General features: G+C 37.9%; 2 protein-coding genes across 2 annotated transcripts in view; both read right to left on the reverse strand.

Moving 5' to 3' along the window:
* DLC1 (DLC1 Rho GTPase activating protein) overlaps window positions 1-8,121 on the reverse strand; it is a 144,433-nt gene extending 136,312 nt beyond the window's left edge. Inside the window, exon 1 of the mRNA XM_045535836.1 lies at window positions 7,817-8,121. Coding sequence (XP_045391792.1) covers window positions 7,817-7,955 — 139 coding nt within the window. The 5' untranslated portion in view covers window positions 7,956-8,121. The remainder of the gene's footprint in view (window positions 1-7,816) is intronic.
* The window catches only part of LOC123626433 (rho GTPase-activating protein 7-like), a 185,418-nt gene continuing 177,266 nt past the window's right edge, over window positions 8,073-16,224 (reverse strand). Inside the window, exon 5 of the mRNA XM_045535377.1 lies at window positions 8,073-8,312. Within this exon, the coding sequence (XP_045391333.1) occupies window positions 8,073-8,312 (240 nt within the window). The remainder of the gene's footprint in view (window positions 8,313-16,224) is intronic.

The following is a 16,224-nucleotide window of genomic DNA, read 5'->3' on the forward strand; positions in this document are numbered from 1 at the left end:
TCTACTCATGGTGTGATATAACTTTGGGGACTGGTAAATACTTAATAACATAATTATGTCATATTTTAACAGAACTCACTCATCGTTATTTTTTCCTTTTAAAGATGCAAAATAGAAGTATCTTTCTTAAATTTTATTATCAGAATAAAAGGTATCCTGACTTCTAATTTGGTTCCATAGGATAGTCTGTGAAATTGCAAGTTATTAGGACTATCTATTTCAGTCCTACAGCCCATATATGTTAAACTCTTGAGAGAAATCTCATATGTAAATTGAAATATTTAAAGTATAACTTCCAATTTTAGTTCATTGTGATTTATAAATCAGCCAAGAGCACCTTATTTTAGAGAGTGACATATTTTAGACTTCACTGCACTTAAACTTTGAAAACAGGTTACCATCTCATCTTTAAAAAATATGATTAAAGATGAGACCTCATATTAATAGCATTTTGGAAGTAGCAAGTCCTTTTGTCCTATGAAGAGGAGCATGGTCAGTTCATTGGGGACAATACACTAACTGCCTGACCCTTGTTTGGGGAGAGGATTTCTCTTGGCTCTATGAGGGCACCCAGATATTCTGACTGATTTATGCATGTTTATAGGCTATTCTTTGTTCCATTAGAGGAGCTGGACCCACAGGGATCTTCAGGTCAGTTTAAACTTGTTTCTCAACCTTTGTGCTCGTGTTCCACCCCTCCCATCCATGCTTCTTTTCTTTATCTTTGGCATTTTGCAAGATGCATCTTGTACTATGAATACAATAAGTATATATATATATGTCAGAGACAGGATCTCACTCTGTTACCCAGGCTAGAGTGCACTGGCTTGATCCTAGCTCACAGCAACCTCAAACTCCTGGGCCCAAGTGATCCTCCTGCCTCAGCCTCCCAAATAGCTGGGACTACAGGTGCATACCCAGCTAATTAAAAAAAATTTTTTTTATGGACAGGGTCTCACTATATTGCCGAGTCTGGGCTCGAACTCTGGGCCTAAAGCTATCCTCCCACTTTGGCCTCCCAAAGTGTGTGAGCCACCACACCCAGCCTATTGAATATATTTTTAAAAGCTACCTATGCTCCTTTCTGGTATTGCCCCTTACAAATGTGCCTTCTCCCATCCCCCTGAGAATTGCTGGTTAATGCATCTATCAGTAATGAGTTTCAGACACCTCTCAGTGCTGGAGAGACACTACACATTTCTTCCTTAATAAAATGGAGCTCATTTTCCCCATCTTCAAAGGTACTATTTAGGTCTCATACTTATGGCCAGTGAGCAAGGATCGTATCTTTCTTGTCATTCAGTGCCTAGCACAGTGTTCTGCCTGCAATAGATGCTTAATAACACATCCTTCAGAGATTAATTAATGATGATTGCTGGTTTGGAGGTTTCTGAGCATTTTGTCCATAGACCCCACTAGTTTTTAAGGTATTACCAACAAATATCCTAACTTATGTGGAACTAAAAATAGTAGTATGTACTTCTCAGGATTATTTTTAAGATTAAATGAGAAAAATGCCTTTAGTTGCTCTCAGTACAGGTTCTGGCACTTAAAAGGCACTCATAAAGAACACATCCAATTGCTAGGTACCACATTTAATTCATATTACAAAAAACCACATGCCTAGTCTTGGGCTGTGCCTGAGAAGAGCAACAGCAGTACTACAGTCATGAGTTTGATTACTATGGGGATGAATAACTGTGGTCTTTTCCATGGTATAATCTTCATCAATAATTCCAGGCAAGTGTTTCAAAAATACCAGTGGTTGTCCATAAGCCACAAGGGAAGAGCAGAGGGATTGATGTAAATCCATCATCATCATCACACACTAACAACTCCAGCACATGTCATCTGGGTGACTCACCCTCTTTCTCCAAGAATGACAAATTATTATTAAAAGGAAGTGACTCAAGTCAGAAATTGAAAAACACATTTAAGTTTAACTTCCATCTATACCTAAATAATTTCTCTGGACTAGAGAAATTCCAGAGGAATGTTCTTTTATATCCAGTTTTTGCTTTACCATATAGTTTCAGATCCTTAAGCAGATCTGTGACAAATTACTACGTCCCTGCTACCAAGATTTTGATTTTGGACCCATCCAGTTATTGTAATTATAATGGGCTTTGACAAGATGTACAGACCGTTCATACATACTACCTTAAATAAAGTCACAGAAGTTTTGTTCCAGAAAGGTTGGTGTGTGAAACATCCCTTTCAAGTGGCAGCCTTGACATTTAGCACACTTTTTCCCATACCAGAACTGAGCCACGTGCTGGAAACCCCACGCCTGCTGGTACTGTTGCTCTTTTCCATGTTTGGCTCCATCCATACAGCAATTTTCAAAGCAGGTTCCAACGTGCTTGGGAAGACTTTCAGATATTGTATATCTTGCCTGACAAACTCATAGGCAAGGACTGATTCCCTCATCCACGTGTGGAAACAGTTACTCTCAAGTCATTGCATTTTGGAGTTCACAAAGGTCTGCACAGAAATCGGCTCCATTAGATCCTTCTTTGCTTTCCTCCAGTGGTACAGAAATCAACTCCATTTAGCACTGGAATTTTATTTCTTTTCTTTTCTTTTTTTTTGGACTGGTTGAACTACTTTTGCCCCAAAGCCCTAAGCAAATTATAGTGGTATCATGCTAATAAGATGAAGCTCCTTATGAAGTAGAGCATAAAGAAAAGAGAAGTGGGATTACAGCAACCCAACGGATGTGGTGCTTACTATATGTCAATGATTCTTCTAAGCACTTTGCATGGTAACTCATTTAATCCTTAAAACAATTTTATGACATAGGTCCTATTATCAACCTCTTTATATCTGTGAGGAACAGAATGACTTGACTACCCATTGCAAGAGCCAAGACGTGACCAGGCAGCCTGATGCTGCAGGCAGCTCTCTCAGCCACTATGTTATGTTTCCTGTCACCAAAGCCAGCCTTGACATCAACTTATCCCTCTTTGTATCGAAATAGCAAAATTTAATGTAATACATACTTGCCTACATCACAGTCTCATGAACGTCCCTAATGGTTGTCTCTCTTTAAAATCTTCTATGGCATGGCACAGGAGTAGAGAAGTCTTTGTTTACTAGAGGAGCCTGCATATTTTGAGGCATACATCACTCATGGTTAAAAAGCATCACATATGCCCTTACATGCTTTTCACTGTGAACCGAAGGAACAGAAAACAGTTCACAGGAGTCAATGTTTGTGGTTGCCCTTCATTGGAAGTGCGCCAGGATTCTTGATGCCTCACTGAATTGAGAGCCAATGTACCACAGAGCGTGTCAAGCACTCCTTTTGCTAGTGAATCGGAGACCTCATCAGCGGGAATGTAAAAATCTGTTTCACAAAAGACATAAGGTACTGGACACTCAACAAAATACCCTAGGGGAGCCAACCTAATGTGGGTACTTGAAGAATTTATTTTATGTCCATTGAATCTCACATGGATTGAGATTTGCTTAAATTTTCTTGCTCTCTTCATAGGCAATTCAGCTTTTCTTCCTTCTCCTAAATGGTTAGCTATGGAAGTAATGCCATGCCAGGGGTCTCAACCAGGATGAGGCATTTAGATTTATTCCCTCATATGTCCTGTCTCCCTAATAGAGAGAACAGATTCTTTTTTTTACATCAGTGTGTTTTACACTACAAGGTGTCCCCAAAGTCGCCATACATAGGGAAAATGGGAAATTGTAGCTATATGTATCTTTATTTATAAAATTTTCATTACAAAATTTTAGAAAACTTTTCCCTTGGTATTAGCAGTTTTCGCCTTATTAGATGTTGTTAAACAAAGACTAACATTTAATTTCTTTCAGTTCATTTATTCATTCTGCTGTCCAAAGTGAAGAAAGTTACTGTGCATGTGTAGTCTGGGCTTTGCCTTACTTTCAGACTCTTTAACTCTTTCTAGCCCTAATTTTAGTTTCCTTTATTTTTCCTTAGAGGCAGTCTTATTGGTATATCAGTCCAAACTTGTTTTGTGGAGCATTGTCAAATAAACATCAAGGAATTCCAGCCAGCTCACGTATGACAGCTCAGCATCTTACTCTATAAGAATTTTTGACTACAAGTATTTGAAAGCCACATAAGCATTAAACAGAGATTCAGGGGGGCCATGAATTTGGGTGAGCAAACATTACATTTTAATTTTCCCTAAACTTGAAATGGAATTTGGCATTTCCTCTGATTATAAATGTTGTCAAACTGTCCTGCCCCCTTGCAATGGTACCTGTCCCTATGACTTTGTCACCAATGAAAACTGACTTTGTCACCAATAAAAACCAGACATTGTCACGTTACATTATGGTTGTTGCAGATATCACAAAGTATGATTTACATTTATCTCTACTTCACAGTTACTCCACAGTCAGACCCACTCCTGATTGTACATGATTGCCATTTTTCTATTCAAAATGTTCCTGTGACCTTGCAGGGCAACTACTAGGTGACTCTGTGCATTGTAGTCATTCATGCTCCAAACAGTAAAGTTGCAGTTTCACACACTGGCAACCCAGATATGAACATTAGCTCCCAGTATTCCCTATCTGTAATGGTTTGTGACAAGACATGAATCAAAGATCAGTTTAATGTCCTTAATTTATCTAAATAACAACGGTCTGCATACTGGTATCTTGAAAAATATCTTTTAACTCATACTTCCTTCCCTATATTTTAAGTGCATTATCCTGTTATATAATTCATTTATCTTATACTACTGTATCACAATTTTGTGTTTTGGATACTTTGATAACTATATTTCACTATAATTGGTTTCCTTTATAATTCTATATATCTTATTTACATATTTTAAAACATTATTCTGAGAAGCAATCCACAGGCTTCACCAGAATGCTAAAGAGATCCACTGGCACAAAAATGGCTAAGAGGCCCTCTAGGTAAGGATTAAGAGGTTCTCTGGAATGTAATGTACTCTGATGCCACAATGCCTGTGTATCAAAGAGGAGGGAGGGGAGGACACAGAGGACCTGCAAGAGGGAAGCACACTTTGTCCAGATAAGAGCTGTCCACCCACCCTATCTGGCCAACTACTGTCATCCTCAAAGTTCCAGTTCACTGAAAACTCAACGTCATCCTCTGCTCTTAGGAAAGAAGACAGGATACCTGTGGGTTTGGGAATAATGGTCACAGAGAAGACAGGCTTTAAAACACTTCTTATTCATTACCTCATTAATTTCACAACATAAAGTGAAAGGGAGACTTGGACTTTCCATTGCTTTCCATTCTGCACATGAAGGCAATATGGTATGATATAGAATAAAGATTTTTCTCTGGTGTTTAAAGAAGTGACTTTCTGGTGATCATTAAGAGCTATTATTTAGTGTTTGGTAAGTGGGAGGGTTGAGTGCAGAGGAGAAGTCTGAGGGCAAGGGATGGAAGTAAGTGCTCTTGAGGTTTGGATGTACACCAAATCAATCTCCATTTGACTAACTGAACTTTGAGCCATGAGCCAAGAAAGGGGAAGGCACAAAAAGTGTCCAGGTCCCCAATAATCCAAGTCAGTTGTCGTAGCCAAAGTCCTTTCTTTTCAAGTATGGCACCTGGATTCTCCACTGTGTGAATTACTTCAGAGGTCCATATTCCTCTTAGAAAAGCCAGGCAACATAAAGAATTCTTTCTCTCAGGGGGACCTAGAGCAGCAAAAATCCTCTTTGTTGCTAGAGCTATTAAAATATTTTATTTTTCATCACACATAAAAAGTAACCTTAAAAAAAATTAAAAAAATAAAAAGTAACCTTTTTTCTTTTTTTTAATTTAATTTTTATATTTTAGAGACAAGGTCTTGCTCTGTCACCCAGGCCGGAGTGCAGTGGCAGAATCATAGCTCACTGTAGCCTTCAACTCCTGGCTTCAAGCAATCCTCCTGCCGCAGCCTCCCAAGTAGCTGGGACTATAAGTACGTACCACTAGACCCAGCTCATTTTTCTTATTTTTTGTAGTGACAAGGGGTCTCGATATGTTGCCCAGGCTGGTCTCAAAACTCCTGGCCTCAAGCCATACACCCGCCTCGGCCTCTCAAAGTGCTGGGGCTGCAGGCATGAGCCATCACACGCCCAACCCATTTTTCTCTTAAATGTTTTTCATTAATGAGTTTATATCCGCTGCTATGTTTTGACTCTAAATATACCATTAATATATAACAGACAAATGAGAAGAAAGAGATAGCAACTTTTCAGGGACAATATCCTCATTCTTAGAGATCATCAGCTGTCAAAAGCTCTTCCTTTATAACAACATAAGAGGAAGTCAGGGAAGCAGAAATATTTGACTTAGTCTTACTCTCAAATTAAAACATTAAACCACAATAAGATATTTTTAATGTTATTTTTAATAAGATATTATTTATACACTCTTTCCATTTGTGGTAATGGATTTATCAAATAAGACAATGAAGGGACCACCTTTTCTTTTTAAGGGTCAATGAATTGTAGTTGTGGATTTTATACTCCCATACCATCCTTTAAACTTCCTCTGGCCAATTGCAAATTGTCACTAGATAACACAAAAATTTTTTTTTAGATTAAAAAAAAACAAATTGGAAAGTTGGATTTAAGGTGCCACATTTTACTTTAAAACAATAATAAAATGGTTAAATTTAAAATATTTTGCTCTCTCTCCCCTGCTTTATGGTTAGACTTGACATTGCGTAGTCTTCAAGTCGTGGGCGATACTGTTTAGTTTAATAGAGAGATTTTCATGTGCATTCTGAAAACTTAACAAACTATGATGGTAGGAAACTAGCATGTTATCTTCATAATCTGCTTTCTCACAATCACTCACCTTAAACCTCCCCTCTTCAAGTCATGTCAGGATAATTATGTGAAAGTCAAATGGCCTTTTATCACGAACACAGCACAGAAATCCAAGTGACCCCTGTAGGCCACTTCTAATATTTTTAACAATTCAGAACTTCATTCAGTATATGAAAAACAACTGGCTTAACCAACAAGGTTAAGAAAACATAATCTTTGACCCATCCACGTAGATGACACAGGAACACCAACTTAGAGAGCAAACAAGGAGCCATAAACACTATTCGATATCTTTTCTGAATTCAGAGAGTTTTTCATAGCATAGTGAGATAACTATTTTATATCAATGTATGCATGCTCTTCCAAACACCCAGAACCAGGCAGAAGTATACCCCTGCAGACACAGTCTGCCATTTGGTGGCTGTCACATGAGCCCTAGAATATTTGAATTGCACCACTGTATTTATGTTTTGTTATATTTCAAACGCCTGCTCTGGCATACCTGATACCCTCCTGCAACTGAGAGCAGCTCCAGGCTGCCAGAGGAAATACCAGCAGGCTTGCCCTGGGCAGCGCCCCTCACTGCACTGACACACAGACCTGCCGGCCCGCTGCTGCGCACACGCCAGGCCACCTCGCCCAGGAGAGCTCCAAAGCTGACCTCACACAGCCCCACAGAGCCCAGGGCTTTTGCCTGCAGTTGCTCATCACCACTGATTTCCTGACTCTCACAGGGACCTTGATTTTCTTTTCAAGGTTAAAAACAAAACAAAACAAAACCCAACTCTCACGAAACCTTATCAAGAACTAATCAGACCAGAGAGGCAATACAGAAAACAAATAAACAAATAAAACCCCTAACACTCCAGAGACGTTAAATACCAGAGAAACAGAGCCTGAACACACTGCCCTAAGTAATGAACTTCACGCAGCTGATGAGATCGTTAATGATCCGAGTTAATAATTGTGTGTATGAAATTGTTTTAACCCCTCTCGTCCCGGCCCCCTGCACCCACGCCCCTCCGCCTCTCACCTGCCAGACGTCTGTCTCTGGTGTTTTTCCAGATGACATCCAGGGCTCTCGCCGTGGAGTCCCTGATGTGGTCACTAAACGACCTCCGGAGAGGGGCTCGCGGGGGCCGAGCCATCATGTGGGCCTCGGGGTCCCCCATGCCCCCGCGATCGACTTCAGCGCAGCGCGGGAGCTGCGACCATCCTGTTCCGCTCCTGCCGGAGCCGTCCTTACCGGCAGCGGGCTGTGGCTCTGCCGGGGCGCGGGGTCCCGGGGGCTAGCCGAGAGCCAGCCCCGCGCCCTCCGGACGCCGGCACTGCGGCTGGCACTGCGGCCCCCGGCAGCGCCGACTGCAGGCGCCTCCTGGCCCGCCGCCAAGCGCACGCGGCGGCCACATCTGGAAAGGCTTACCAATGAGCCGCCCTCGCCCCACGCTCTGCTGCAGCCGGGCTATCTGGATGCTTCCAGCTTCCTGTGTAACCCAGTAACTCGCCTGGGTCCATGCTTGGATGCTGGTCTGTTAAATAGCATGTCCCTCCTTTACAGGCAATCTAGGTAACCCCGCATGTTGAAAGGCAAGGCCAGGGAGGAGGCAGGAAAGGGACGGAGGGAGGGGGTAGCGTTGTCTTCAACGTTCACGGTTAAGTCTCATTATCATTTGCATCTGATTAACTCATTTGTATCTTATAAACTCATCGTTTTAGATTAGGCTGTTGATGAGATTGAAAGTCCAACCTTTCCTTGTGGTTGTGGGAAGAGGATATGGCTGGAATGAACATCCTACGAATCAATCTGGAGTCTAAGACATGGATACCTGGGTTTCAAACAAAATCTTGATCAGCCCCTCTTATTTTCTCTCTAACTACCCTTCTATTAATACTTGCATTCAGGGGTTTAATCAAGTCTTTCTAGGTTTTGCCTCAAAATAAGGTTCAAATATTCCTTGGTTTTGTGACTCTTTTAGTTCCAAGTAAGTGAACTTCATCATTATAATTGCACATCAAAAACTCATCCCAAAAGAATTAAAAAAAAAGTGCCAAACACTGGGAAAGCAAAATATGGACCAACTGCTTCTTTTACAAGATATGTTCTTGAGTTTCTAAAATGCCAAATAAATCCATTTCTATGCCAATGAATTTGGCAGATTTTCTGCATTTTAATGCATGCATTATTAATCTTCTTTCACTGTCCCCCAAATCCCATCTTATAATTTTCAAGGTTTGGCAGGAGATCTTAATATTGGCATAAGATAGTATCTAAGGCCCAGTTCATAACCTTTGCAAGATGAGATAATGCTGTAAAAGCACTTTGTAAATTGCAAGAAACCATGCAAATACTAATTATTACTATAATTATTTTTATACATGAATTCATTTTCAACCCACACTGATCTCCCAAGTCTTCAAATTTCTACAACATGAATCCTTTCCCCCCTATATCTCTGACAACTTAATTATACAAAGAATAATTATGAAAAGAGTGAGATTGTGCTTATGAGTTTTAACTAACACTAGTACCACTGCTTATTATTGTAATAACCCATATGTCCTAAATTGTATTGTTCCCAAACTGTTAAAGCTCGTGAGTCTCCCCAATTAAGAATATGCTTCTTGGTAAATATCCACTTCTTTGCCTTATCATTGGGCTGGGCATTAATTAGGAGGGAATAAATATTAATACTAACTGCTGAAGTATGTAGATCTCTGTGCCTGTGAGAACCAATTCCAAGTGAACATTCTCCATTAAAAAATGTCAAAAAAATTAGTTGCCTAATACCTGGTTTTGTTTGAAAATAAAGTACCCAAAGAGTCTTTGTGTGTGTGTGTGTGTGTGTGTGTGTGTGTGTGTGTGTGTGTGTGTATACATGTATGTGTTTCTCCTTCTAAGAGGCCTGGGTACTTTGAACCTTGTTGACTCAAGTCCTCCTGGATCAAGATGAACAGGACAAGTCCATCTGGACTCTCTTTGCAGAGAAACAGCATGAAGCACCTATAACATGAGTAGGAGGCTACACCACACACTGTTCTAGGCATGAGGAACTTGAGGATGAATAATATATCAACTCTATCTTCAAGGAGGAAACATTATATTGACCACAAATAATTTCAAAATAGTGGGATATGTTTCAAGATAGAAGCATGTTCAAAGTGTTATGGGAGCACAGAGAAAAATGCAGCCTGGATTCCTAACTTGTCCTAGGCACTGATCACTGATCTAAATTTCCAATCTAGATTGATGACAAAGTCAGGGACATACAGGCATTCCCAGCATGAATATAAACAGGTGATTGAGTCCTGCAAAGTGACTGACTGTAATGGTAGGAAGCTTTACTGTACCCAAACACAGAAAGGAAAAGGGAACATAGCATTTACTGAGCATCTATCATGAACCACAAATGCTTCTAGAGCTGTATATAGGCCCATGACTCATCAGAGATCCAGCCAGTACAGGTGTTATTATCTCCTCTTATAAGATGAAGAAGCTGAAGCTTAGAGAGAAGAAATTTGAGAAAGATCAGATAATAAGTGGCAGATCCAGATTCACACTCAGTGTGTCTGCATCCAAAGCTCATTAGCTTCCCAATCAACTTGACTGGTCTTAAATTAATGATGATAGAAGTGATAGTGACCCATTAGTGTTATCTACACATAGTTGATACTGAGCTATGGACTAATGCTCCTTAATCCTAGCCAAATAAATTAACCAACTGGACCCTGGGTATGGAAGAAGCCTGAGTCTGTACATGGATTTTAGGTGGTCCCAACTATAAAAACTGAAGGACAATGTACCAAGAGAACTGAAGTCTAGTTCAATGCACACTGTTTAACCACAGGGCACTCAGGTCTGATCTCCAAAGTGTTCTAAGACAGCCCTTCTTCCCTTTGTCCCTCTCTAGGACAATACTCTCAATTCTTCAATGTAGCTCATCTCAGCAGGTATTAGGAAAATCTACCTATTCTTAGTACAGGTTCCATTAGGTAGAATGATCCACAGACCTAACATATCTAAGAGATTTTTAGTTGTTTTTTTTTTTTAAGGACACTTAACTGTATATATGTAAATTTTATTGGTAGTATATTTTGGGAGGGGAAGTGCAGCTAAATGTTTTTGATCAAGGCAGACTTCAATTATTGATTTTACCATAGCCCAATGTGAGGCTGGCAACTTGGCCCTTCCTTTCCAACAACTCATTAAATCCAAATTTAGTTGTGAGAATATTTCATCTCCTTATGGGTGAATGTTGGCCGCATTTCATGGGGATGCTGAAAAAAACATTCTAATATACAGCCAGTTTTAAATTATTCTTATTTTTTGCTTTCTTGGTAGGCCATTAGAACGTGCACACAAAAAAGTGCTTTTTAGAATCTACTGTTTATAGAATAAGTCCTCAAGTTGTACTTCCACAAATTTCAAATATCCCAGTTTTTTTTTGTGTATGACAGTGAGAGGTGAGAAAATTTGTGATAATTAGTGTTGTCTCAGCTTGGCGGGTGCGGAAAGTGGGAATATAAGGAGTTCATTGGTTTTTCAAGATCCCACTGGGAATTAGAAGAGAAACGAGAAAAATGACATTATGCTTTGAAGTTTCTTATTTTTGTAATAAAGGGTTAGTTTTGGCCATTGGCAGAGCTGCTGTTAGACCCAGGGATGCTATGCAAATTCTTCGAGATCCATGGAGAGCAGAGGTTCTAGTTTGTATATTAAGCTAGGGATTCTGGTTCAAGCAGCTTCCAAACAAAATTCTCCCTGGAAAGCAGAGAGAAAATCTTAGCATCTATATCTATATCTATGAGTACCATTTTTAAATTATTTCCATTTTTGTATAATGTACAAAGCACATAAGTACAGTGATTTATAGATATAATTTATATATAAATGTATATATTGGGGTTCTTTGCTCAGAAAGTCTTACTGACAGAAACTAGTGATCAGAGTTCAGAGACTTGCTCTACAGCTACTGATAAATTCCAAAATTACACTATTTTTCAGAGTAAAATCAACTTGTTCAGAATCATACTGTTCAATAAATCTATAAGGGGAAAAGATATAACAAAACAAGAAGTGAATATTAAGGAAGAGGGAAGGATTTCCTTTTCTTCTTGACTTATGCAACAGTATCATATTTCCTTTATGACTGCTGAATCTCAGTTACTACCTGTGCTTTCTGAATGAAGCATAAGATCTCCACTTGGGCTAAGAAAAATCACCTTGCCTCTGAGAAAGAAGACTTAATTTCAGTTCTGCCCCTTGCCAGCTTTGTGATCTTGGGATGGCATTTTCTCAGTTGCTTACGAGGAAGATTGACTAGATCATTCTAGTCGAGGGAAGGGGATGGGAGTGGAGGATATCAAAATTATATGGGGGAGGTGCCCCTTCTATTGGAGTGGAACAGAAAGTTTAAACAACTCTACTGGGCTAGATGGTGTCATTCCACTTCTGAAAAATACCTGAGCAGAATTTTAACTATTAGTAAATATAATTGGCCTTTTTAAGGCTTTCGTTAAGCTATTTTCAAGTTGTATCAAACATCCTTCTCTGGAGTTCTTCATTTGTGTGTTTGGGTTTACTCTTCTTATTTCTCTTCTGTTTTCCACAGTTGACTCTAGTTTTTTCTATATGGAAATTTTTAGCAGACAGGCCAGAAATAAAAGATACTGGAGAAGGCAAAGAGGATGTAGTGATGCCCCCAGAATTTTTTTTTTCTACGTCATAATTTCAGATTTTCTGCTATGTTGTAATTTCAGAAGGTTAAAGTATTTCTAATTTCTATAGAAATACCAGCAAGGATACCACACTAAAAATAAGGCAAAATAAATAACTACAACTTATATTGCAATAGTAAAATAAATTTTGGATACAGTTAAAATTTTAGAGGGAGATAATTTTCTTCTTAGTATTCTTCATTTCCTTTTATTCCTTTCATATTTTTGTTCCCTCTTTTATCCTTTATTTTTCTATCTTTTTACTCTTCACAGTGTAAAATGCCAGTATATTATTAATTAAAGTGGTCCAGCATTGACATAGAACGAGAGTGTTGTAATTTTCTCTGCTCACTCAGATTTAGAGTATATTATGACTACTTGAACTGCTCTTAAATTGTGTTTATTCCAATTCATACTAACTATTTTATATATCTTTTTATTGAGCTTGAGATAAAAATATCAACCTCTTGCTGATTCTGAATTATAAGACTTTCCTCTGAGAAAGAAAAAAATGCAAATGTTTTATTTTACCTTCATGTATGCTCATTGCCACAAATGTCCATGAAGAATGCCAGATGTTACTACCTTTTGGATTATAATAATTATCACTCACCTCAAGTAACATGCTTACTCTAATAATAAAATGAAAAGCAATTTTGGATAATGGCTGTATGATATACTCAAGTATATCCATTCAGTGATAATTTAAAACTTAGATGCAAAAGGAATCCAGATACTTCTCTACGTTAATATAATTTATTGATTACACCTTTCGACCATAGTATTAATATTAATAAACATCATATATTGTGATAAGACCCAAAACATTGTCAATACCAATGGGCTTGAATGTTTTTGTAAAAGGCTGTTTGCAGGTAAACTTTGCTTCTGTGAATGAAGGGGTCCTACTGATACACTCACACACACACACATACACACAAATATCCAAAAAGAAAAAAAACCAAATTGTTTTTCAGAAATTGCACGACATGTCATTCAGGACCCTGATATCTGAAAGAAGGTTTAAAAAAAAAAACATATGAGCCCTACCCTTGTCCCAACCTCAACTCTCTGCCTTTGGACAATTTTTGGACCACAGAGTAGAGAGAGGAAAAGCAAACATAATCCAGCAGTCTTGAGGTGATAGAGATTAGAGGAGAGGGAAAACGAAGTGGCTGGAATTTGCATAGCGGAGTACAGAAGAAGATGGAGCAGTACAAAGAGTGAGATCTGCAGCTATGCAGGGGGATCTTCCCAAATGTTTGGTTGAAGACTGATCAGTACAGGCATGAAAAGGAACTCTTCAAGGCTGGGAACAAAGTGCTGGAAATCAGTAGGCAGTCACTTCCTGGAACTCACAGGAGGCTGCAATTAGTTTGTGTTCCTACCAGCCAGTGTTAAGCGACCTCATGAAATATGGGGCATTGGGTAGAATCCCCAGAAAAGTCAGGCCTCACTAGTGAAGCTAAATTAGTCTCAGAATAAAGGCTGCTCTGGACCTGACACAGAAGAAAGGAAACAATAAAGATAAAAGCAAAAACCACTGAAATTGAAAACAAACAATTTTTGCCTTTAATCCTTGCTTGGGTGAGGCAAAGACATAAAATGTAACCAAAATGTTTGTACCCTCATAATATCCTGGGGAAAAAAAAAAAAGAAAAGTCAAGGTGACATGAAAAAAAAATACCTTATATCTTGTCACTTTATTATTTAAAATTAAAAAATAAAAAAGAAAACTAACAATTTAGAAGAACAAAAGTTGGTTCTTTAAAGAGATCAATAAAATTGCTTAATCTCTAGTCAGATTAGCTAGAAATAAAAAGTGACTTTAGCAAGGTCACAGGATTGAACATCAATATGCAAAAGTCAATTATATTTCCATATACTAGTAATGAAAATTTAGTAATGAAAACAAGAAAATACTGTTTACAACATGATAAAAATATGAAATATTGAGAGATATTTCATCTCTCCAAAAACTATAAAACATTACTACGAGAAATTTAAAAAGACCCAAATAAACAGAGAAGATACACTATGTTCATGGATTTTAGGACTTAATATTACTAGGATGTTAATTCTCCCCAAAATAATCTATAGATTCAACACAAAAACAATCAAAATTCAAGCAAGTTTTTATCTGTTGTTTTTTTGTTTGTTTAACTGACAAGTTGATTCTAAAATTTATGTGGAAATATAAAGGATTCAAAAGAGCCTAAACTATTTTGAAAAAGAAGAATGATGCTGGAGGATTTACAGTGCCTGATTTCAAGACTTACTATTGAGCTACTGTAATCAAGACAGGGTGATACTGATTTAAGAATAGAAATACAGACCAATGGAGCACAATAAAGAGTCTAGAAATAGATCCATATTACATGCCAGTTGAGCTTTTTTAATAAAGGTGCCAAAGTAAGTCAGTGTGGAAGTATAATCTTTTTCAGCAAAAGGTGCTGGGACAATTGGATAACCATATAGAAAAAAAGAAATTTCAACCTTTTGCCTCACACCTAAAACAAACATTAACTCTAAATGGACCATAGACCGTAGACCTAAATGTAGGAAAACTGTAAGACTTGTAGAAGTTTGTGATTTTCTTCTTCTTACAACCACATTTTAATAGATGGACAAAAGGTTTGAACTGACACTTCACAAAAGAAAATATATGAATGACCAATAAATACAGGAAAAGGTGCCCAACCTCATTAATCCTTAGGGAAATGCAAATTAAAGTCACATTGAGAAACCATTACATACCCAAATTAAAAGAATGATCACACTAAGTGTTGGAGAGGACATGGAGCAGCTGGAATTATTAGACATTGCTGATGGGAATGTAAAATGGTTCAACCAATTTGCAAACAGTTTGGAAGTTTTTCCAAAGTTAAATATACCTTTACCAACTAATTCCACTCCTAGAAATAATATTTGTTTTGAAAAATACTTGTATGATAATATTAATAGCACTTTTTTCCATTTAAAGATAAATCTACAAAAGGCAAAACTATAATGACAGAGACCAGTTCAGTGTTTGCCAGAGGCTGAGGATGGGGTGAGGGTGGGGTGAGATTAACTACATGGTGCATGAGGGCATTTTGGAGGGTGATAAAAAAATCAAAATGATAAGCTGGAGAAAATATTTATAACATAAATGACCAATAGAATGTTAATATCTATAATAAATAAAGCACTTCTACAAATCAAAAAGCAAAATAGAAACAACCCAATTGAGAAATAGATTGGTTTTATGAATAAGCATTTCACAGGATATATGGAATTGATAGAATTGGGAAATAGAAGCTCAGTGTTCAAACTTTGACATCACTGAACATTCTCTAACAAAAGCAAATCATCAGAACCCCAAATCTCTGAAAATCATATATATGCCTTCACAGAGAGGTGAGGAGAAGGTGGTCCATCTGTCACCAGGGAGGAAATTTCTGTTTGTGGAATTATCACTGACTTGGAGTATGTACATGTTAAAAGAACATACTCAGTGCTGTTAATTGAATCAAGTTATATTATTATAAGGCACTTCAGATATTATCAATAATAAATTTTATTTGAATGGTATCACGAAAGACTCATTCCATATTGAATAATTATTAGTATCAATTCATGCAGTATAAAAGAGTAAAAACATTTTAACTCAATAATGATAGGTTATTAATGTACTGCATTATTCTATTAGGATATGTTATTTGTATGGCCACATATTCCTTTTCA

The sequence above is a fragment of the Lemur catta genome, chromosome 22 (assembly GCF_020740605.2).
Source record: "Lemur catta isolate mLemCat1 chromosome 22, mLemCat1.pri, whole genome shotgun sequence".
Classification (NCBI taxonomy): Eukaryota; Metazoa; Chordata; class Mammalia; order Primates; family Lemuridae; genus Lemur; species Lemur catta.